Here is a 23016-nt window from a genome sequence, read left to right on the forward strand (position 1 = left end):
AGACAGCTCCTAAGTTTCCAAGTCAGCAGTGCCCTTAAAAAAGGCCCCCCCGCCCCATTACAGGAAAGATGTAGAGATAATGTAGTGTGACACACGTTATGTACACTGGGTCTCTGCTAGAAGAGCTTCAGGGACACAGGTGTCATAAGAGCCATTAATCTACCATTGTCACGTGTTATTGCAAATTAAAAGCACCGTGTTACAGTTGGCAGCTATTGTTGCGAGCGGACAGGGAGCGGGAACGCGAGCGAGACCCCTGGAGACGGTGGCCAGCCTTTGGGGTGAACACGGCTGTCCGAACCTTTTACAAATTGACACGTATTAGAATTCACAATTCTGCAGAGAAAAGCTATTACCTCTCAGATTAACACCCAAGTAGCTTTCCACCACCCCCATTGATTTTGACTCTGTTTGCTTTGGGGAAAAAAGCTCAAGCTGTGTTTTACTGAGGAACGCAAAGACGATTTGTCAGTATTTAGAAACAAATTTAATTCATGACTTTTTCATTCACAGTATCAAACCACCTGAGCACACAGCAAATATGAAGTCATAGGTGGGTTTTGCATAAATGGCACCCAGATAGACTGATTAGAATATTATAAATTGATTTGAGTCTGTGACCCGGCGAGGATAAACGGGCCGATGGTCGGTTGGACGGATGGATATAAATTTGAGATATGTATTATGGGGGAAAACTGCTTTTTTTATTTATTGCTTTCATAAATAAAGATTCTACAAGCGTAATCAGCGTAGAATCTGACGCAGGTTCGACTGAACCAACCCGATCTAAGAATTTTCAAATCTGAATCAGATTTTCCAAATATTATTAAATGCAATCCAGTTTCACTCCAGAAAAAATAAAGAAAAATGTCTCTTTACTTTAGCAAAGACTCAGAAGGAATCAAAAGCAGCAAACCAAAGACCAGCAGCTCAGTCAGGCAGGTTTTGACAACAGGAACTGATTGTGTCTCTATTGCCTAACCTAAGCAGGGTTTCCAAGTCCAGTCCTCCAGACGTGCCGTCCTGTTTCTTTTGAATGCATTCCTTCTCCAACACCACTGAACTAAATGGAATGAATTCCCTCATCACCTGTCATTCAGCTCTATAGGTATGGAGCTGAAAGCCATTTATTTGATTTAGGAGGGTTGGAGACGAATGCATCTTGAAGCTGGAAGTCCAGTCTCTCTCAGAGACTGGACTTTGATCTCACAAGTATTCAAAATGGTCAGTTTTTTTTTTCAGATAATCATAACTTTTAACGTCATACAGAATCTGGAATTAGCTATGTGGTTTTTTTTTCTTGCAATATCTGCATAAAAATCCCACGACATAATGACACCAACAGGAAGAGGAATCTTTTTTTTTCTTTTCTTGTCATTTAGTCACAAACCTTTTTTTTTGTTTTTTTTTTTACAAATGTGGAATATGTCATTCAGAAAATGTTGTCTGCAATCTGAAAATAAAACAACGGGAAGAACTTGATAGGTCACGTTTTTGCGAAGGATTGGGTAGTTTCTGTGGCGCGGGACAAATGTTATTAAAGTGACTGTTTGTGTTGCAAAGGTCGCTGGACCCTGTTCTTGAACAACGGGTTTAAAAAATGATGGGAGCTTTACATTCCTTTCGAAGATAGTGTGTATTTCCCTAATGTAGAAATGCATGCTAGGAAAATAGGAACAAATTCCAGGAAAATAAGTTCCAGGAGAAAATATGTTTATGGCTGAATAATCAAAATTAGATTTTTTTTTCTCTCTGCCTATAGTGTCTGCTGCATGGTTGAGTCAAAATAGATAACATATTTTTTATTCTAAAGCTCTTTTACTATCGATGGTGGTCAGCCAGATCTGCTGTATTAAGAACTTCCAGTGAATAAAGTGACCAGAAACAAACGTCTGACATGAGCCTGACAAGCATGATTCTTTACTTCAGCCTTCTTGCTTCAGGTTGAGTTTCTTTTTATTCAATGTTTTTGATTCATGATCAAAACCCAGGCTGAAAAACGTCCCGATAAAGATAGTAAACATGCGATTCCAGAGCGGAGATAGCCACTGGCAGTCTGAATGTACATGACAGTGTGCTACGGTAACTGTTGAATTAATTATTTGTCATCTCTGAGTGTCACGTGGACTAAAACGATGGATCGGAGATGAGTGATGGAGCCGGGGCCTCCGTCACACCCTGTTCTGTTCACCAGCATCTGTTTTGGGGGGGAAGGAAGAATGCAGAAAGTCAGAGAGCAACAGGATGTCTGGACCTAAACACAACAATCCAAATTAGATTAATAAGCCGTTTAACTCCATTTTTTTTTTTTTTGCAGTTATTCCATTAGGCTCACTCCATAAAATGCACAAATCTACACATTTCTTTTTAGCTCATAGTTAGAGAAAAGCTGCAAATATTTGGGTTTTTGTTCATTAATTGAATTTCCATCAATCCACTGAGCAATTTGGTGCCCAGTCCTTAAAAACTAATTACAGATCTTTAGTGATGCAGAACAAACATTTTACATTCCACAGACAGTATTTCATTTGTGTTTACATAATCAAAACATTCAATTAGAAAAGCAAAATGCAGCTGAGTTCATCCAAATGGATGCAAATGAGTTTTAATTTGATTCCATTTAGCCCAGAATTGAATCGGGCAGGGAAATTATAGAGGTGTGTTATTGCAAAAAATGTATGTTGGTTTGTCGCCATGTCATTTGCAGAAACTATAGTGTTGGTCGGAGGGAAACGGAGACGGGAATTTGGAGAAAGTTTTCCATGGCTTCAGGATGTCAGCTCGACCTTCCAGCACTTTGAATGAAAACTTTAAGGCCTCCATTTTCGTTTAATCCTCTGCTCAACTCAGGCTTCTGAGAGCAAAGCGAGTTTTGTTTGGGGAGTCGCACAGACTCACACGAGTCCTCAGAGATGTGTTGGCTGAAGCTGCTCGCTGGGGGTCATGACCTTTGGGTGCCAAACCCGCAGAGAGGAGTCTGTCTTACGGAGCTGGCTATCTGATCCGCTGGAGGCTGCTTCCTCGTTACCAGAGTGTTAATGCAGACTGATGTCAGGATGAATATTATCACTCCGAGGGATAATCAATAAACGAGCAGAGAGAATGAACAGGCATGCAGCTCACACACACAGAGCCGCTGTGGTCAAAGGTTGTTATCACTGCTGCGCAATGGGCTCATTTTGGGGGTATGTCCAAACATTTGGTTTGACTTCCTGTTGTGAAAATCTGCACTGATGGACACTTTGTGGGGCTTTTCTTCTTTATATTTATCTTTTAAGGTTAATGTCCAAAATCTTGTGTCTCAGCTTAATTCAGAATAAAGGCAAAAACTAATAAAGCAGTATTTATAGTTTGATGAAAAAAAAAAACCGGCATCACTTTTTTGTTCAGGGCACCAAGACAGAATAGTTGTCACCACTGTTGCTGACTTGCAACAAGACGGTCCGGGAATTGAATCCAGGTCTTTCTGTCAGGAGTCTGCACGTCCTCCACATGCATGTGTAGGTTAACTAGGGCTACAGTGGTTTCCTCCTACAGCCAAATGCACATTAAGCGAACTCCCCTCATCAATAAACACGAGCTTCCTGGACCTTGCGGACAAGCAGCCTCCCCTAGTTATTCTATTTTTAGCAGAGCCGAACCACACTGTTCCACTCGGAGATATACAGCTTTGTATTAATGGAGCAACAACGTGCTGGCTTATTCACTTGACCAATCAGAGGAGGAGGAGAAGAAGAAAGGAGCCGAAAACGGGAAATTAAAACGGGAAATTATAAATGATTCCAAAATGAGAAACAGACAACCTTTCCTCACTCAGTTTCTGTAAAACAGTTGTTGTTGTTGTTTCTCTCCGTCTTCTTATTAATCTGATTATTTTTGTTTATCTGCCGTGTGTTTGACTGGGGTTATTATTCGACCGATGACTTATTCAGGATGCAAATACCAAGAAACTACCAGTTCGCTATGCCAAGATAATGTCAAAATATCACAGAAATATTATAATGCTGCTGCACAATTTGGTAGGGGAGTCTTTTATCTACTCAGTGTCATTAACAGAGTTGTCTCAGAACACTGCAGGTTTGTCAGAATTGATGAGGGCAGATTGGACTGTCCTCAGTTTGAATGGGAGGAAGAGTGTGCAGCTTGACCCAGGATGGCTCGTCGTGTGCGTGGGAAGTGGTGAATGACAAATATGGTTGTTGGGGGGGTGAGGGGCTGTATTGATCAGGTGCTGCGGCTCAGGCGAGCTGATGGAGAGTAATTAATGACTCTATTTGCTTTGGTCGAAAAGAGAACAACTGAGCTTGATAAAGTGACCAAGAGCAGCAGCAGCAGTAGTAACAGGTGAGTGGGATTCGTGTGGCTGTGTAGATTTATGTCTTTGTGCCAAATTGTCACAGAAAGAGTCAGAGTTGTTGTTTGCTTTTTATGTATGTTTGTAAAGACGTTACTAGGATTTGGTGGATATGTGGCCCTTTATTGCTGTTATGGACTCAAATTGCTGTTTTTGGGTGGTTTGGACCAGAGTGTCTTTTTTTTTTCATGATTTCAAATTACAACAGAGTCAGAATCCCTTTGTTGTCACTTCGTTCTGTTTAAGTTAACTGTCTAATAACTGTTAGTTGTTTATTTTTTAGATATTTTTTTATTTTATTTTCAAATGTGGAGGAATGACAGAGTTGCAAATCTTCTGCCTAAATGTACACCAGCCTTCTGTTGTTGGTTGAATCCAATCATCACAATAAATACCTGACATTTTTTTCTGCCAGGTAGTGAAAAAGGTGATTAAAAGACTCTATAGGAATACATTTTCATAGTAAATACATACTCCTGTTTTTTTTTTTTTTTTTTGAAGTTGAATGTCAGCCTCTGGCATATTAAAAAAGTTGGTAACACTTTATTTGAAGGGGGGTGAATGAGACTGTCATGACACTTTCATAAACAGGACATCATAACTGATATTAATTTGTTATAAAAGTATTACTGATTGCACTTTAAAAATTAGGTAACTTTATGTTATTAAAGGTAAAGTTTAAACAATAATGATTTATTGGTTAAGGTCAAGTTGTCATAACAAAGACATTTTGAATAATGTCAACTTTGTATTAAAAGTGTCATAATTTACCGAATGACGCTTCATGACAACAGTCATAAATATTCATGAAGGCTTATTCATGCTCATGACAGGTGTTATGTTTATGACAATGTCATGACAGTCTTTTTCACCCCCCTTTAAATAAAGTGTTACCAAAAAGTTTATGCTCTCTGAGAACAAGGAAACTGTCGTTTGGTTTTAAAGTCATATTCAACATTATAGTCTGGCGAAAGGTTTGCTGTGCTGTTACACCGTCTTGCATCATCCTGCCTTCTTATTCTCAAAAATGTAGTATACTTAAAAAAAAAACAAACGTGTTACTTAAAGACAAAAAATAACAACGCAGTCAAAGTGTAATGTATTCATTGCCAGGCATCACAGTCTGGTGCATCTAATCAAGAACTAAATCCTACCACTGTCACAGTAAAACAGAACTCTAAGCATAAAAGAATGTGAACATATTTTATTGTTTTGTGTTAAGTGATACTGCAGCACCATATAAAATACTCCACACCAAAGCAATGTAAGGCTTTGAGTTCCTACTTATTTATTGTATAACACACCTTTAAAGTCAAGTGCTTGATGAGAGCTACCATTATGTTACACGCCAAAACTGAGTGAGCACCGGTAGCTGCATTTAGACAGCTTATTTGCGGACACTAATTGTGTGCAAGTCAGGTTTTTGTGCCTTTCTAATTCTGAACTTGGAAACAAATTTACCCATAAGGCAGTTCGACCGAGCAGATAGCACTTCTCTGCTGTGCTGATGCGGTTTGATTAGCCTATACGTAGTGTTAAGTATGCATTTAGGGAATGTCCTGACCATATTTATGGATGTTTCTAAAAATCCCACGACAATAAGCAGCATTGTTTATGTCACACTTATTGCAAAATTCAAATGCAATCTGCTGAAAGCTAGAAGTAAATTTGAAGTAAAAGAAGAGAAGAACTGCTTGCACTACAAAAAAAAAAACTGCGGAGTTTAGAATTAATAGTTGACCATTAAATAATAATGTATTTGACCATTCTCATGCAAACTATTATCTATTTTTACACTTTTCTCATGATGTTGAACTGTTTTCTTAAAAAGAGATAACTTTCTGTGGTGAACTTAATCAAACATGTTTTTGTCTTGTAGCCAGTAGGGGATTCAATTATTTTTATTAAGTTACTAGTATCAAAAAGCCAACTCACTCACAAGCGTGATGTATTATGCCTTCTGTGTCAGTGTTGTTGTGAGTTTGTTTCTGTTGTGTACTATCACAGTCGTGCAGGAAACAGAAAATGAACTGTTCTCCACAGTTAAAGGAACGCCAACTACAGTGGACCCTCGCGTATTTACCGTTCAGTATTCGGGGACGTAACTCCAAATTATTCATGGGTTTTATTTTTATTTTATCATACAGCATATCGAAAATATAATGCAGCTTGAGAAGCTCAAATTTCTTGCTCCAAGAAATTTGGAACAAGAAATTTGTTCCAAATTGCTGGTATTTGCAAAGCAGCCAATTCAGGAGCTGCTTTTTCCTCTTGCCACTGATTAGCTGAACCCCAAGAATGGAGATAAGAAAAACTATAGATGTTAACTTCTACAGAGGTAACAATATAGCTTCTAGTGTGTGTGTGTGTGTTACTGCATATTAAAGTATGTTTAGTCTTTGAAGTATTAAAATAGGCAAGAATTCGTGGATTTCCGCTATCCGCAGTAATGCAAAAATGTAAACTTTTCTCCTTTAACACCTGCTATTCAGTTGCGTTATTTTCACGTTTTTTCCTATGCAAACTGACTAAAGAACTACAGGAAATTGACACCGGTAAAGAAGAAAAGCTTCAAAGCAAGCATAAATCAATGATTCTGTGAAACTTTAGATAATCCAATAACAAAATGTTACTTTTTGCAACCAAACTGTTGCTAGAAAAACGATAGCTTCCGCATTTTGGCACTGTCAGCACAAATTTGTGTTTACACATTTGCAGATGCACTGACACACACTCCTTCTTCCACTCCATTTTGCAGCTCATCCATGTCCTTATTTTGGAGAGGCTTTCGAGGTTCATCTTTTGACCCCGGCAAAAGGTCACAGAGCCGGCTGGGAAGGCACTAACCCTCCTAAATTGGCGCTTTTGCACAGACAAGATTGATCAATTGAATTGTATGGCAGGGGGGGGGAAACGTGGGATTAAGTAGAGTATTATACGCACAACGAGTTGAGGCATGATGTTCATTTCGAGTTCATTTCTGCTCCCTCTTGCCACCAGATCAGGCAATCAATAGCTGGGCCTTGCATATCATATATCACCGCTCTCCCACTGAGGGAAGAACATAATCTGCAGCAAATTTAGAATGACAGATTTGTAAGGGAGCTGAAGCTTTCCTGGGATTCTGGGAGGAGACCTGCGCTGCAGCCACTGATGGGGGTGGCAGGGTCTGTGAAAGGACTGTCTGTAAAAACGTTTTAAAGATTTGCACACAGCGATAAAAGCTAAGGCATCCTCCTCCGAACAGCCAGGTAATCAGGTCAGCAGTGGAGGGAAAATTCCCATGTTTGGAGAGCAGGGATGATTGAACTAGACTGTGCCGTTTTATTCAGCCTCTTGTCCTCTGCCTCTGCTTCCAAATGGAAGTGCATTCGCAAAGAGAATAAAAGCGTTATTGAATTGTAAAAGGGTGATTGTACTTTAAAAAGCCACTTGATTTTAACATACATTGGGCTTTTTCCAGGTGGGGAAAGGAAGAATGAGAATCTCTGGCGGGAATGAAAGTGAAAAAAGAAAAATCACTGTAATGGGCTTACAGCCGCTTTAATCATTTCACACGCTACGAGTGTATCTGTGCAAGTGACTGTAATCCATCAATTACCAGAGGGATCTCAGATTATGATGCTGTTAATTTTGTGCAGATAAAAAAGAAGAAAAGAAAAAAAAAACTCGTGTCATGTAGCAACTGGCTCACAGCAGCCATTTAGGTGAAAAAAAAGTCTTCTCTCTCTTGAGACACTTTTACAGTGGTACAAAACACATGAGGAGAATATAAAGTGCATTTAGTTTGAAGTGAAGGCCAGCTTCCCGGGGTCAGTGTCTCGAATGTTGCTCTCTCTTCTTGTAGATGGTTCAGATGGTTCTGGCCCAAACAGTGATTCTCAGGGTAGCGTGGAGAGTTTACGGAAGCACCTAAGGGCAGACGCCTTCACCCAGCAGCAGCTGGAAGCTTTGGACCGGGTCTTTGAGCGCCCCTCGTACCCCGACGTCTTCCCCACCTCGGATCATGTCAAACCGGAACAGGTTAGTAGCTTTTTTATTATTATTATTATTATTATTATTATTATTATTATTATTATTATTATTATTATTATTATTATTATTTTATTTTACAGTCACTCACAAAACTCATTCACACAAATTCCCAACTCCAGGAAGAACAGCTAATTAAAGAAATGGCTGAAAGTGGCTAAGCACAGGATTACAGTCCGAGCATGTATAATACTGAAGGGATCAGCAGGAAAACTCCCACACGTTATTGATTTTTTAATGAAAAACACATTCCTTGTACCTGCTGTAATTGAGAATAACAGTGAAGCAGCATCAAATGAATCAATATCTAGATTTTCTTGTGTTTTTTTTACGCCTCTCACCTTTGTTGTTTACAATTCTGCATTATATGTTTATTTGTAGAGATGAGGCATGCGCCAGGATGAGACTCTCGTGGTATAACTTTTAATAAAAATACCATCGCTATGCAATATTTAAATGTAGATTTATAATGTTTTCTATATTTAAGGAAAAATTTAACATAAACACCCATTGAATGTAGATCACTTCAAATCTAATTTCAGTTAATACACGCTTAATTTGATAAGATCTAGTATAATGCAATCTTATTATACATTTATATTCAAATACAAACATTCCAATACAATCTTGCTTATATCATAGTACAGTCAAAGTAAGTTGATTGTTTCTAGAAAAGCTCAACTGAATGTGTCAAATAATAGAAGTATTTGGCGACAGTAGAGAGGAATGACTCCTCTTTTAACAGGAAGTAGATTCAGGCTCAGTAGGGGCGGCCATCTTTCATAATAATATGAGGCTCAAGAGGACAGAAAGTGAATACAGACCAAAATAAAATTAACTGCTCTTTATTAACCAGCTCAAGTATGACGAGTTGTTATTTGATCGTAAATTAATGGATACTTAACAGGCGGGTCGCTGACATATTTTTTCATCACAATCAGAATCATCTTTATTGGCCAGGTTTAGCCGTGGTCCCCTTTGCTCGTGACGTATGGATATTTTAAATACCAATATATAAACTTAGTGGGAATTCAAATATATATTTTTATGATGAATTTGCATGTGTGCAGTATTATGACAGAAGAATAAAACAAGTTAAATGAATTCAAATGCTAATAAAATTGAAGCATGTAAAAAATTCTGGGGATTTTTTGACAAGATAAATATTTCTTTTTTGACTGGATTTTTAGTTTGAACATGTTAAACGTCTGCCATGTATGATCAACATGTATGTTTATGAGGTAAACAAACATCCACTGCCAGTGCTTGTAAGTTTGGATAAGTTTTTTCAGAAACATCCACCAAAACTAGATTTTTGTGTGCTTGATGGCTTTTTTGTCCTTTTTTTTTTTTTTTTTTTTTTGAAAAATGCCAGAATATTTTGTTGAGATTTGGGAAAGTACACATAAAGGTTGGTTTTATACTTGACAACCAAACACCAAAACATTGTATTTGAAAGATAAAGGCTGCTCTAGCGCAACCATGTCCCAGTGAATAATTTTATTTATTTATTTATTTATTTATTTATTTATTTATTTATTTATTTATTTATTTATTTTATTTATTTATTTATTTATTTATTTTTCTTTATCATCAAACCAAGGGTTAATTTTTTTTTTTTAGCCTGGCTGTACATGAGCAGCCTTGCTTATCCTCACTATCTAAAGTGAAATATGCTGGCCAGAAAACCATGCAAGTAGGAATTATTAAATGTTAGCGATGGTTGTGTGATCAAGACACAATGGGTGTAATTTCTCCAAAAACAAAGATCAGTAGCTATTTGTTACATGTCCTGAAACAAAAGTAGCACCCCACTGCTTTCGTGGTCAAATTTGTTAGCAAAGGAAAATAGTTTTAGCTTCCTTTTAGACAGCTGACATACCAATGTTTAGAGAAGTGTAACACTGGATAACTCTACTTTCCAAACAGCATCAGAAAAGGACTTCAAACTTTTCGAAGCCTTTAATTTTAGGCGTTTTGAAGCTGCACCTTTGTAAAACATTGGCATACAGTGGTAAAGGTTGCTGCCCTATGACTAGCATACAATCGTCATGGCATGACTGCCTGGAAATTGCAAACAGCATCCAACAATTCAACATGAAAACCATACTCTTATTTGTAGAGAAAATTAATTGGCATTTGCAAAACTGCAAACCCCCCACACAACAAGACGACAATCAAATACCACCTTTTATTAAAAGCTCTGGGCTTATTACCATGGATAACCTTTATTTACTGTGCTTTCATTATACTATTAAATAACAAGAGATGATTAATTTCTCCCCCCGCCACCCCAAAGTACAAGTCAGACCCATAAAGCAAAAAGCAGTCCCCTAATTGAGTTCATTTTAATTTCTCTCCAATCGGGGCGAATTACGCAGGTGATAAATCAGTGGGACAGGCCTCACCTCCAGAAGAAGGCCTAATTTGCAGCTAATTACAAAACTGATTCCTACTGGAAGATCAATACCAAAACGAATTGGAAATGACTTGCAATCACAAAGAGCGTCAGGGAGAGTATTAAAAGGCAGGGGGGGCGGGGGGGGGGACTAGACCAGGAAAAAGAAGAGGGGTAAGTGAGGAAAAAAAAGAAAAAGAAAGGAGGCATAGAAATAGTCCAGAAAAATCAGCTTTAATTTACTGCAATATTAATCAGAGCACTTTCCCCCTTTCATGGGTGCCTCATGTTTTGTTTTTTCTCTTTTTTGTTTTTTTTTTTCCTCCTGGAAAATGCGGCCCTATTAGCCACTGTCTGGGTTCTGTAGCACGGAGCATTAAAAACCCATTCTGGAGATGCAAAACTCAATGGATGCACCCCTCCCACACTTCTGCTAGCCATTTGGTCGTCCCTTTCAGACCCATCTTTTCACTTCTCTCCCTCCTGCCCTTTATCTGCATGATAAAACGTCTGTGTGGCGTCTGAAGCCGGCGTGAATACAGGAAAACATCCGACATTGTGCCAGCGAACAGTTGTAGCAGACAATTAGAGTTTATCTGTGATAGTGACAGACAAGAACAGGGTCATGGGCATCCCCCCTCTGGGACCCCGGCCCACCGAACCACTTTGGAAAAAAACATTGTCAACACTCAGTCTCATCTCATTAAAAAGAAAAAAAAAAACTCTGCCAGCATCTGGTGTTGGTGTCCTTTTGCCTTGCTTGAAAAAAATAGAGAAAAATCAGTTATTATGTTTTTATATTAATAACTTTTTGACAGTTTGATTAAATAAAATGGAACTTTCCGCTTTAACAGAGTGAAGGTAATTGATTTTTAATTTCAAAACGAAAAATGTTGAGAACGTTTGAGATGTTGAGAATTTGCACTCACAGTAGAAGTCGGTGTTAATACTGTTGTGAACCAACATGGAACATTTTTCATCAAACATTGTGCATTTTTGCAAAACTATACATAATTAAAACTTTAAACTTAAAACAAACTAAATACTGACTTTCAAGAAAAGCATATTTTATCCGCGGAGAGAGCTAAGCCCACGGCAACGTGCATTGAGACTAATTAGTTTAAAATTCCAGTCTTTTTTTTATAAACCACATTAAAAATGATATTATTAAAAAAAAAACACACACAAACAGTTGGGTAAAAAACTGAAGTCAAGTCATCCTGTAATTTAGTTTCCACTACATTGCCAACAAAACTAACACAAAAGTCATGTATGTGACTTTTACTTAAAAAAGGTTTAGACTCATCATTTAAAGCAACAAACTGAATAATAAAGAAAAACTGAAATGTATTTTTGTTTTTTTACCTTGACCATGTGGTGTTTCTGAAACAATCTGCTAGAAACTTTGACAGTTTACACACTAAACCACATATATTCAATATGAAACAAACAAACAAACCAACCAGAATGGATGAAGCGCATCGTCTACTTTTCTGTAACTTGCTTCTGCCTGATCAACGAGAGTAAATCAAAAGATGTGCATGTGGTTCTCTTATGAGTTTTAGACTCCAAATTAAAAGCAACAAGCTAAAGGAAAACAATGAATTGTGTTTTTTTTTTTTTCAAACAGGACCACATGGTGTGTCTGTAACAAAGCAGAACTGCTTTCTCCCTTGGCTGATCAGGGGTAGGACAGCAGTCAAGCACAAAGGGCCAGCTGACGCCTTGGCTTTTCACTCATCTCCAAATCCCACTTCCTCTCTCACACAATACCAAAATACATTCATGATATGCTTGAACTGCCACCCTGCAGAATGCACACCCAAGACACACACGTACACACACACACACGCACACGCACACACACACGTACACACACACACACACACATAATGCGCCCCTCCAAATTTATACTCACACATGCCTGTGTGGAGTGCTTAATGGAGGAGGAGAAAAGGAGGATTTCCATGTCAGTATTGTTTGGTTGTGTAATGATTCAACTGTCCCTTTTTTTTTTTTTTTTTTTTTCCCAGGCTAATGAGTACTCGCTCCCTGTCCTGAATTCCAGCCTGGACGAAGTCAAGCCCAGTTTATCCTCTAGCGCCAACCCAGACCTGGGCCCCAGTGTGTCGCAAAGCTACCCTGTAGGTAAGATCAAGTGCCACATTAACAATATGCCGTTACAATGCCAAACTGAGAGGGCTGGAGCCGTAGAGATGCACCGATCTGAAAATTCGTGGCCGATTACCGGTTGGTGTGAAGATTTGACCTGCTGAAACTGATCTTAGTTGAGTCTGATTTTATTTTGTAAGGATATTAATACCGGAAGGAGGATACAAATGAAGCATATTCAATGAAAGTCAGAGGCTGAAAGCTCAAAGGAATAACACTGCAGTATTCTATCCGGTTTATCTGATATCTACTAAAATCTCTCTCGTTGTGGGAAACACCGTTCAATTTGAAACTTTTAACATTTTCTGTGCTTCATCTCACCTGATGTAAAACATCTGAGAACCTTCTTCACTAAGTATATCCACACTCGGGTGTTTTGTTTTCAGCTTCATCTATTAGCACTTTGTTTTGTACTGTTTTTTCTGTAATACTTCTAATATGTAGCAGTTATAACTTGGTATAGACTCAATTGCAGAACTTTTGTTTTTCTCTCGAAACGCTCGTTGAACCACATTACAGGAAAAGACTATCGTTTTCGCTTATCCACATGCTGGCAGACTTTTAAAACTCGCTCATCAGTTGGATGAGCTGATGTGGTGTGTTCACAGATTGGGGAAAAACATAGGAGTTTTCAGTTTCTGACAGGTCAATCTCTGATCAAACCGAAAATTGCCCGACAGTTCAGTCACCAGGCATTTTTTTTTTTTTTTCGGTGCATCTCTATTGAAAAAATAGAAAAGATGAATATGATGAATGCTGAGAAATGCTGTGTGACAATAAAGATGAACCAAAAAGTTAAGTGTGAAGGCTTTTTTTAACGCCGAGCTGAAAAATGCAGCAGTGGTGAGCTCAAATCTCAGCAGCAGTTCTCCGTCCTGTTTTTGCTGAGCAAGCAGGGCGTTAAGAAAGACTGGGAGCTTGTTCAGTCACCGCTGGACAAGGACCTTTGGGTGTCAGCATATCAGAACTATGACTGTGTATCAGAGCAAGGTCTCTGGGAAAAAAAAACGAAAAAAAAAAAAACGAGGCACTGTGGAGGACTGTCAGCTGCTCCTGTGATTTTTTTTTTCTTTTTTTTTTTTTCACGAGGAGGCAGTTTGTGTGGCTCAAAGCAGGAGTAATGTGCTTCGGTAAATACGCTCTGGCATTTCTGCCGCCTGACTCTAACACCATGATCATTTATTTCACCCTCCTGTCGCTCCTTTGCTCTGCTTCTTTCCCCTCCTCCTCCTCCTCCTCCTCCCCGTCGCCGTCTCCTCTCCTTGTCACAGTTAATGACTGCCTGGCTAATTGAAATATTGTTCCGTTGTTGCAGTGTTATTACCAAGAAGAAGGTTAAGTTTACTGAAAGTTTACGATGACTGTCGGCGGCCCCGAGATTAATATACGGAGCTTTTATTAAAATTCATATAATTATGCAGCAGCTATCAAAGGCAATGAGTTCTGTGTGTGGTTGTGTGTGTAGGGGGGGGTGTGATTGAAAATTACAGCAGCCCTTCTTCTCAAATGATAGTCAGGCGGTCTTACAGGAAGAGAAAGAACGCTTTTCTCATTAATATGTGGGAGGTGGATTTCTCCCCTTGTGAGGTGGGGCCCTCCTAGGAAGAAAGCTGTATGTTTGTCCTTTGTGCATGGTCCTGCAGAAAGCAGGCCTGGGTCTGCAGGCAGCTTTGTTTGCACCTGGGATATTTTAGATGGCCTCTGCAGAAAGTCTCCTCTTACTGCTTCACCAGGTGCAAAGAGACAGGTAGAGGAGGGAAAAAAACCCAGAAGGCTGTGATCACATCAGCGTGCTGACCTGCTTTGGTATTTGTAAATACACCAGGGGAAATAAGTGTTGCGTATATATAGATATATAGCATTTCTCTCTGTGAATATATATTTTCTACAGTGCCGTTAGCTTGAAATTTACACCAGACGTCTGCAACTACCCAAGTAATCTACACATACAAAGGAATCGATATAAATGAGTCCACAAATCAAGCTGCGTTTAATAAAGCAGAGTGGCACAGTAATTATGAATTTAACTTGCTTTTATTTTTTATATATATATATATATATATATATATATATATATATATATATATATATATATATATATATATATATATATATATATATATATATTTAATACTTGTTTGGTCATAACTTGATTGCTCAGGTGTGAATTTTAACCACTTTTCCAGAAAAAAAAATATATTTTGGCGCCGATTCTCTCTACTCTAATTTTCATTTCGAATTGGGTGATTGGTCATTCTTGCATCTTTGATTTTGTTTAAACCATTAGGACTGTCCTTGGATGTATATATGGGATCCTTATCTTACTAGCTTCATCTTCACATACTTAGAAAGCAGTGCGTTTCTCCATTCATCCTTTTCTCAATTGAAAAAACATCTGAAATAAACATACAGCTTCACACCACAATACTTACACTTGCAAATTCCACTGTTAGCATGGCTTTTTGTGGTGATGTGCAGCGCAAATCCTTCTACAAATTAATCTGCAATGACATCCAAAGAGTTGAGTTTAGATCCCCTCTGAGCATGTTATACTCTCTCATCACATGTCCACTGATCTGCATATCGGTGTGTAAATGTGTGAGCGTTTGTGAGTGTGAATGGGTGAATCTGACTCAAGTGTAAAGCGCTTTGAGTGGTCGAAATGATTGGAAACGCGCCACATAAGTTCAGTCCATTTACCATTTACCATTCTCGGTAACACTTCATTTGAAGGGGTGTGCATAAGACTGACATGACACTGTCATAAACATGATATAACACCTGACATGAACATGAAGGAGTCTTTATGAATGTTTATGACTGTTGTCATGAAGTGTCATTCGGTAAATAATGACACTTTTAATGCAAAGTTGGTCTAAAAGTTGCATTGAAAGTCCATTAAAAATGCCAACTTTGCATTAAATTGTCATCATTTACAAAATCAACTCAAATGCAGTCCAACATGCTTTTTCTTCAGCCGTGGAGCATTGCGCAGTGATTGTGCAAAATGGCCATTGCAGTTGAGTGCAATACTTGCTATCTTAATAGAGAAACTGTACCTGTAATATGTCTAACGCTCGCCGCTAGTCGTCTGTTGCTCTTGGTTAACCGTTACGAAAACGTCTTGAGTCCTCTGACAAAAGTCTCAGACGGAGTTCCAGTTCGTGGCTGGTGTCGGGCTTATTTAGTGTGAAATATGTTTGTAACCAAATCCATATTAATCTTTTACAAAAGCAAGATTGTTAAGACCCTGAAAGAGCTCTTTGCTGTTGCTCATCGCAATCACCAGCTGACAATAAACATAACGCTCAACACTAGCATATACTAGCATGTCTCTTGGTTTTCTATGCATTTTCTTCATATTTCCAGGACTTAGTCCTGGTGCCATCCCACTTTATTACAAATAACCCGATTCATGTACTACATTGTTCTGATTTATTTGTGTATGCGGATTACTTGAACTGTCATAGACATCTGCGGTGAATTTCGTGTCAATATACCCATGAAAGGCATATCTGCACTGGAAAATGTTAAGTGTATCCCATGCCTTTCTATGTTCTCACAGGAGGCAAGGAAATAAAGCATGCAGAGGTCAAGCTAATGGAACAAACATTGCTGTAACTCACTTGGTAATTACTATTTGGTTAGTGGCTCCTCTGCTTGGTTTTCCCCCCCTTAGTGCCTGTGTGGATAATATGTGATATTCAGGTGTGTGGTCTCCCTAATGACTGAGTATTACAGTTTACTTGCCAGCGATAAGCTTACCAGAGGAATTTTAAGCTGTGCAAAAAAAAAAAAGAAAAGAAAAGCAGCAAATTATCTGCCGCATTTAGGCTGAGATCCAATTTCAAATTAATTGTGTCTTTACGGTGGAAGGAACTGGAGAGTATGTTCATCCTTAAAATGTTTTTTTTTTTTTTTTTTTCTTAAACGCCAATTAAAAACGCCTGCAGTTATTGATCTTGTTGATTTTATGCCCTGGAATTTGCATAATCTATTACAATATGAATGATTCATGAAGTGCTCATTGCCAGAGATTGGGATTCTCAGTGAACTGAAAGAGTTGAGAGATAGAAATCTTTTGTGTCCTCTGCTTATCCTATTAAGGTTCAAAAAGTACCTCCAATAAGAAAAGGGATTTAAGGGCATTGTGCACATCATCGAAATTCAGAGGCAAGAAGGCACTTCCATTAAAAGTGTGCTTTTTTTCTCTCTCCCTCTTTCTCTCTCTCTTCCTCTCCTCCACATTAATTCTGTATTACCTGCTAAATAGTCCCTCTTACCCCATAAAAACACCAAAGGGCTCCATGAATATGTGGAAAGGACAATTGCATATTGTGAGGTAATTTCTATTGTTGATATGGGAAGTCATTTCTTTGATGAATTCCCTTTCGAGAGACGGATTTCATCTCAAGAGCTTCTTATTCTTGTTCATTCAGATTGCTTAAAATTCAAATAGTGAGGGGCTGTGCGGGGAATTGGTGAATAGCCGAAGGAGGAACCCTGAACTTTTTTTCTTTTTTGTGCGTGTTTTTCAGAAATAAATGAGGAGATGGGCCTCGATACGGCCAATTGTCCACTATTTGAATAGAAAGTTTCAGTATTTTCCTGAAAGCAGTCGGAAACCGGCTGTTTTCTTGATGGCGGTTCAGACTGGAGGTCGGCAGTGAGTGGTTTCCCTTGGGCTTTCACGGGAAGTTTTAAACACCTTCACTTGGTGATTGTTTGTCACTTAGAGAACTAGAGTCTGTTGGATGATTTAAGACCAATGCAATATAATTTTGATACAATAATGTTAAGGTTTTGTTGTGTTATGGCCTAAAAAAAAAAAAAAATCACGGGAAAGATTGTTGAGCTCACGGCTGCCCAGACGACAATCACTGACACCCTCTACAAGAAGGGTGAGCCGAAAACTACAATTGCTCAAGAGGCTTGATGGAAAGTGCTGTATCTAAGAATGTTAATGAAAAGTTGAGCGGAGAGGAAATATGTGGTGGAAGAAAAAAAAAAAAAAGGCACACAAACAGCGAGAATAACTGCAGCCATGAGAGAACTTTGATGTAAATCCCCTTCAAGAGTTTGGGGGAAATTCACTGCAGCTGGAGACGGAGCTTCAAGAGCCACCACACACAGACATATGGAGGAGAAAAGGCCACTGTCGCCTGAACAAAAGGAAAAATGTCAGCGGTGTCTTACCTGGGCTAAGAACAAAAAACAAAAAGGCTCGGCAAACTGATGTCCTTTTTTTGGGATGAAAGTCGATTTTGGATTACAATTTAAAAAAAACAACATATGCTTAGAGAATTTGGAGGAAAAGTTAAGGAGCACAGAATTCAGGTTGCTGTAGGTCCAGGGAAAAGCTTGAACATTCACTGAGGATTTGAGGAGCCACGTCATGCTGCATCGATTCGGTAATTCCTGCAAAAGGAGCCCCAACCAATACATATTATATGATGCATGTTGTCCAAACTTTGTTACAAAAATGATTTTTAACTGGTCTTATGTAATAACTTTTTTTGAGAAAACAACATCAACTGCTGCAAGTTATAGTAATAATAATAATAGTAATAATAATAATTGAATAAATGGGTGAAATACATCATGTTGTGTGTAATGAGTCTTTAACGTGCATCATTTCATTTGATAAATTGAACAAATACTTAAAAACACAACTTTTGGATGATATTCTTATTTATTAAGATGTGCCTGTATTTAAAGTGAGGACGCTGAAAGGTTCACATAAAGCATCAAGACCCAAGGAAAAGAGAGTCAACCCGCCACCGTCCTCGCAAACCGTTGGCATGTCACCCCACAGGGGAAAACGTGGGCTCTGAAATTAATGCTCATCTCGTCTTTACAAAAGCAAACTAACCTTTGAGCACACATTTGATAATGAATGACTTTCAGCTGGTGTTTGGGGAATTAAAGCAATTTGGCTCTCCAAACATTCTTTACTTAGTTGTAATTAATTAGGGTGTGGGTTTTTTTGGTTTTTTTTGTGGGGGGGGAGCTGGTGATAAATTGCCCCATTCTGCATATTGCCCCGAAAATGGAGGTCAGAGATTTTTGGTTGTTGTTGTAGCAAACATGAAGGTGTCCCTGTCATGCTAAATTTAATACTCTTGCAAGCAGAAGAGTCATTCACAAACGACTTTGTTCATGTGCCAAATAAAGAGAAGGTCACCCTGCTTTTCCGTTTGTGTGCGACGAAACCGAGCCGGCGCAAAGCCGCAAAATCAAAAACCCAAGAATCAAATAATCTGTTTTAAGATAACTTCAGGTTGATGTCTGTGTCGTTCATTTAATTTCATCCTGGAAAAAACTTCAAGCAAACTGTAGAGTTCAATATGTTTCAAACAGGAGGGCTGTCTGTACGAGTATTCCCAGGTTGGTATTTACTCTTACAAGCTGCTTCTCAATTTGAGACAGAAATCAACAGGTTTTTGTAAAAAAAAAAACAAACAAAAAAAGAAAATCTTTGAATTGATTTTGGCTGGGGAGAGCAGAGGGGGGGGGCAGAAAGGGGGCGTAGAGGAAAGTAAATAGCTTGATTTGCTGGCGTTCAATCTAAGGGGCGACTGTCAGAGGAAGCAGACAGCATAAAGGAAGGCCATCTTTTAATGAGAATCTCGACACACATCTCTGTTTGTAAAACCAACAAAAGACTAGGAGGCAGCTAATGAGGCTATCATTGCTGTACAGAGAGTTCTGCGAATCTCTGAAAGAGCGCTTGGAAAGCAGGACATAAAACAGAGCGTCGGAGAGCTTCCACCAAAAACATGATTCAGCACCGGCTGCTGATGAACACATTCAGCATGCACACATTTACACTGCCTTGCAAACATATTTCAGCATTTTCAAATCTAAAGTTTGCCACGACCACCAAATTCAGTGCATGTTATTCTGACGTCTTGGATGTGCATGAAAGATGAGCTGAACTGTGCGCGTAAACGGGAAATAAACATGATTTTCATCATTTGTCCATTCATTTGTATTCGCTTGTCTACCCTAAAGTAAAAGTGTTATTGCACTAAAGATCTGATGTAAATCTGTGTATAGTATCTCATTGTTCAATCGATCATCCAAAAACAGAAGATAGTCATTTTTCAGCACATTAGAAATTTGCACTTAACGAAAGAGAAAGTTATTGGTGAAAGGAAGCTGTTACTCCTTTCAGTTCGACTCTTCGTGCATCCACAGGTGTGTCTCCAAATAAATTTGTCCGTCAACCTATGAGAAGTTTCCAAAGCCGGGACCTAATCTGGACTTTTCCTCATTGTTCAAATAGATAGTAATCATCCTGTATGTACATTTCTGATTTTGAAGACATTATTATTTCAATCACTAATATATTATTTCTCTCGCTATTGTGGCATTTAGCAAATAGAAGCAATTTTGGTAATTCTAGCTGACCTAAACCAAGAGAAGTTTATTCTGGTTTAACTTTAGACAGGTGTATGTGTATTTTTATTGAGTGTATATAAATTTCCTGTACTGCTTTGTGCTGCTCTATCACATAAAAACTGGATAAAGTACATTCGTGTTGGCGGTCGTAACAATGCAAAATGCGTAATAGTTCAGGGCCTCTGAATGCTTTTGCAAAGCTTTGGAGGCGTTGTTGGGTCACAACAGTGAGGATGAAAAAACAAAACACTGTGTCTTAATGATGCTAGTTAAGTCTGAGTGAAGTGTGGGTTGACCTGGAAGTATTGATCACCTGATTTGATCCACTAAATCAATATCAGGGCGTGTATCGATGAAGTGACCAACCCACATTAGCAGGTTTTTTTTAGTCAGTCGTCAATTTTTCCTACTTTTATCTCACCGTCTTAAGACTTAAGACATTGTTGTTCTTGACGTAGAGGGGAGATATCTCGCAAAGAGACGCTCAAACTGATGTGACTGTGTTATGTAAGGTTATTATCACAAATCAGCGAATTTAAGTCAGATGTGTAAACACAAGACTTTCATTAAAGCAGCTACAGCTTTTGCAGTAATAACAAAAATAAGGTCAGTGTGCAGACACTGGCAGTAGTTACCCTTGTCTACACACACACACGCATTCACACACAATCACACAATGGCTTCACCCCTGCAGGACCCCCCACTACAGTACTCCCACGGCTCCCTTTGACTTATGTGCACTGGCTTGTGGCTAACTAATTCTTATAATAAATGAAAGGTCCAGCATGACCTCACTCTTCTCTGCAAAGCTCTTTAACTCTCGGCCCTGGAGTCTGAGCGCTTTAACAAAAAGACACATTTCAGCAGGCACTCATACAACGTGGCCGTCGGTGCAAACAAAGGAGAACAGTTGTTCAACAAGAGGTCGTTAAACAGCTGTTTAACGTGACATTCTCAGCTTCAGACGTCGGATCTGATCGTCTACGATGATAGTAAAGAGATCTATATTATTCAGCATTGCTTTAGTAGAGAATTCACACCCACGTGATTTGTTTTAGTTCATGAAATCTTTTTCAGTTAATAAATAAATCCAGAATTACAAAGAAACAAAGACATTGTTTAAAAAGAAAAAAAAAAACATCTAAAAGTAATTTTAAGTAGGATTTTAGGATTTGTAGGTCTAGATTTCAGTTGATCTTCCTGGCTGTGTTGTAAAAAACATCAAAATTTATAGATTAATCAGCTTAATCTTTAAAAACCAATTAGCTCAAGGAATAAATTGCTTTGCTTTAAAAAAAAAAGTAATTTTTTTTGTGAAGTGACGAAAAGGCATTTGGATTATAGTTCTATTTTATGAATCCTTTCTAAAATATTCATAATACTTAGAATTTTATTTTATTTTTTACATTTTGTAGCAACTTCAAAGTGTTCCAGAAGATGCGCGGTTGTGTCTCCTTCGTTGCAAAAGTGACTTTTCATTTTAGATTTTTCTGTCTGAGTCGTTTCAGCTCATCCAGAGTTTGAACAGGAATCCCGGCTGTTTCACTCATTAATGTTCCCCCTCCTGGCCTGTGTGTTTAGATGGACAATATGTCTTGGCAACTGTTTTTTAAAGGTGCTTTGGACTGAGCTCTGATGGAAATTTAAAGCCTGTGATGTTTTTTTTTAATAACCTTACTGTGCCTTAAACATCTGTGCAACTTTCTGCCTTACCTGTTTGCTGTGCTGCTTGTTCTTCATGATGCTGTTTGCTCACTTATGTTTAGCAACAATCCTTTGAGGCAGTGACACAACATCTCCATGTCTCTATTTTATTTTTGATGGCATCTCTTTTTGCATTGGGTTTTATTTAGGGGCATCAGAGTAGAGGGGGGTGATTACTTTTCAGATTTGTATCATTAAAAGAAATTCAAATCCATGTATAACTTTCCTTTAACCGTATAACTTCAAAAAACATTCCAGGCAAAACCCATTGATATTCATGGTTGCGTCGTAAAATATGAAAAAGCTTCATGAGTTGGATTACTTCTACAAATCACTGTACAATGTATGCAAGAATAAAGATTTTTTAAAAGTACTATATGCAGAAAAAATAAAAAACACAATGAAAAGGAAAAAATTCAAGGAAATGGAGAAAATGTATATTGAGAAATTAACTAAAAATACACATAGATAAAAAAGATCAGATATGTGGCAAAAAAGAAACACCTGAAAGAAATAAGAAAGGAAATTTTAATAGTTCACACACTGAACAAAGGTAACCAAAAGCAATAAAAAGTTGCTCTGATAAGGACACCAAATCTAATGAAACCAAGAGACAACAACAGGGCTTAGCTTAAGCTACAGTGAACTAGCTTAAATTAATCACAAAATCATTTCGCCACTACAGTTAATAATTACTCTACTGTCATTTCATCCCGTAGATCCTCATTAAATCTCTATTTATAGACGAGCTTCTCTTTGAGACCAACTGGTCCTCATGGCTGACAATATAGCTGGGGCCTCCTTTACCCCCGCCGCTGCATAGATTGGGGTTACATGCTGGAGTCCTAATGTTCCCGCGTCCAGACAGGACAGCCGAGCCGTCGCTTTCAATTACAAAGCTGAATATCTGCAGCCGAAGAATTGATGCTGTGCTAAAAGCTCCTGAACTTTT

At 38.4% G+C, this 23016-nt stretch overlaps 1 protein-coding gene across 2 annotated transcripts in view; it reads left to right on the forward strand.

The window, feature by feature from the left end:
- The window catches only part of pax2b (paired box 2b), a 112664-nt gene that overhangs the window by 84138 nt on the left and 5510 nt on the right, over positions 1-23016 (forward strand). For both annotated transcript variants that reach the window (XM_008436887.3, XM_008436890.3), the window contains 2 exons: positions 8202-8377; positions 12818-12932. In XM_008436887.3, the coding sequence (XP_008435109.1) occupies positions 8202-8377; positions 12818-12932 (291 nt within the window). The remainder of the gene's footprint in view (positions 1-8201; positions 8378-12817; positions 12933-23016) is intronic.

The sequence above is a fragment of the Poecilia reticulata genome, chromosome 19 (assembly GCF_904066995.2).
Source record: "Poecilia reticulata chromosome 19, P_reticulata-male-v2, whole genome shotgun sequence".
In the NCBI taxonomy this organism is placed as follows: domain Eukaryota; kingdom Metazoa; phylum Chordata; class Actinopteri; order Cyprinodontiformes; family Poeciliidae; genus Poecilia; species Poecilia reticulata.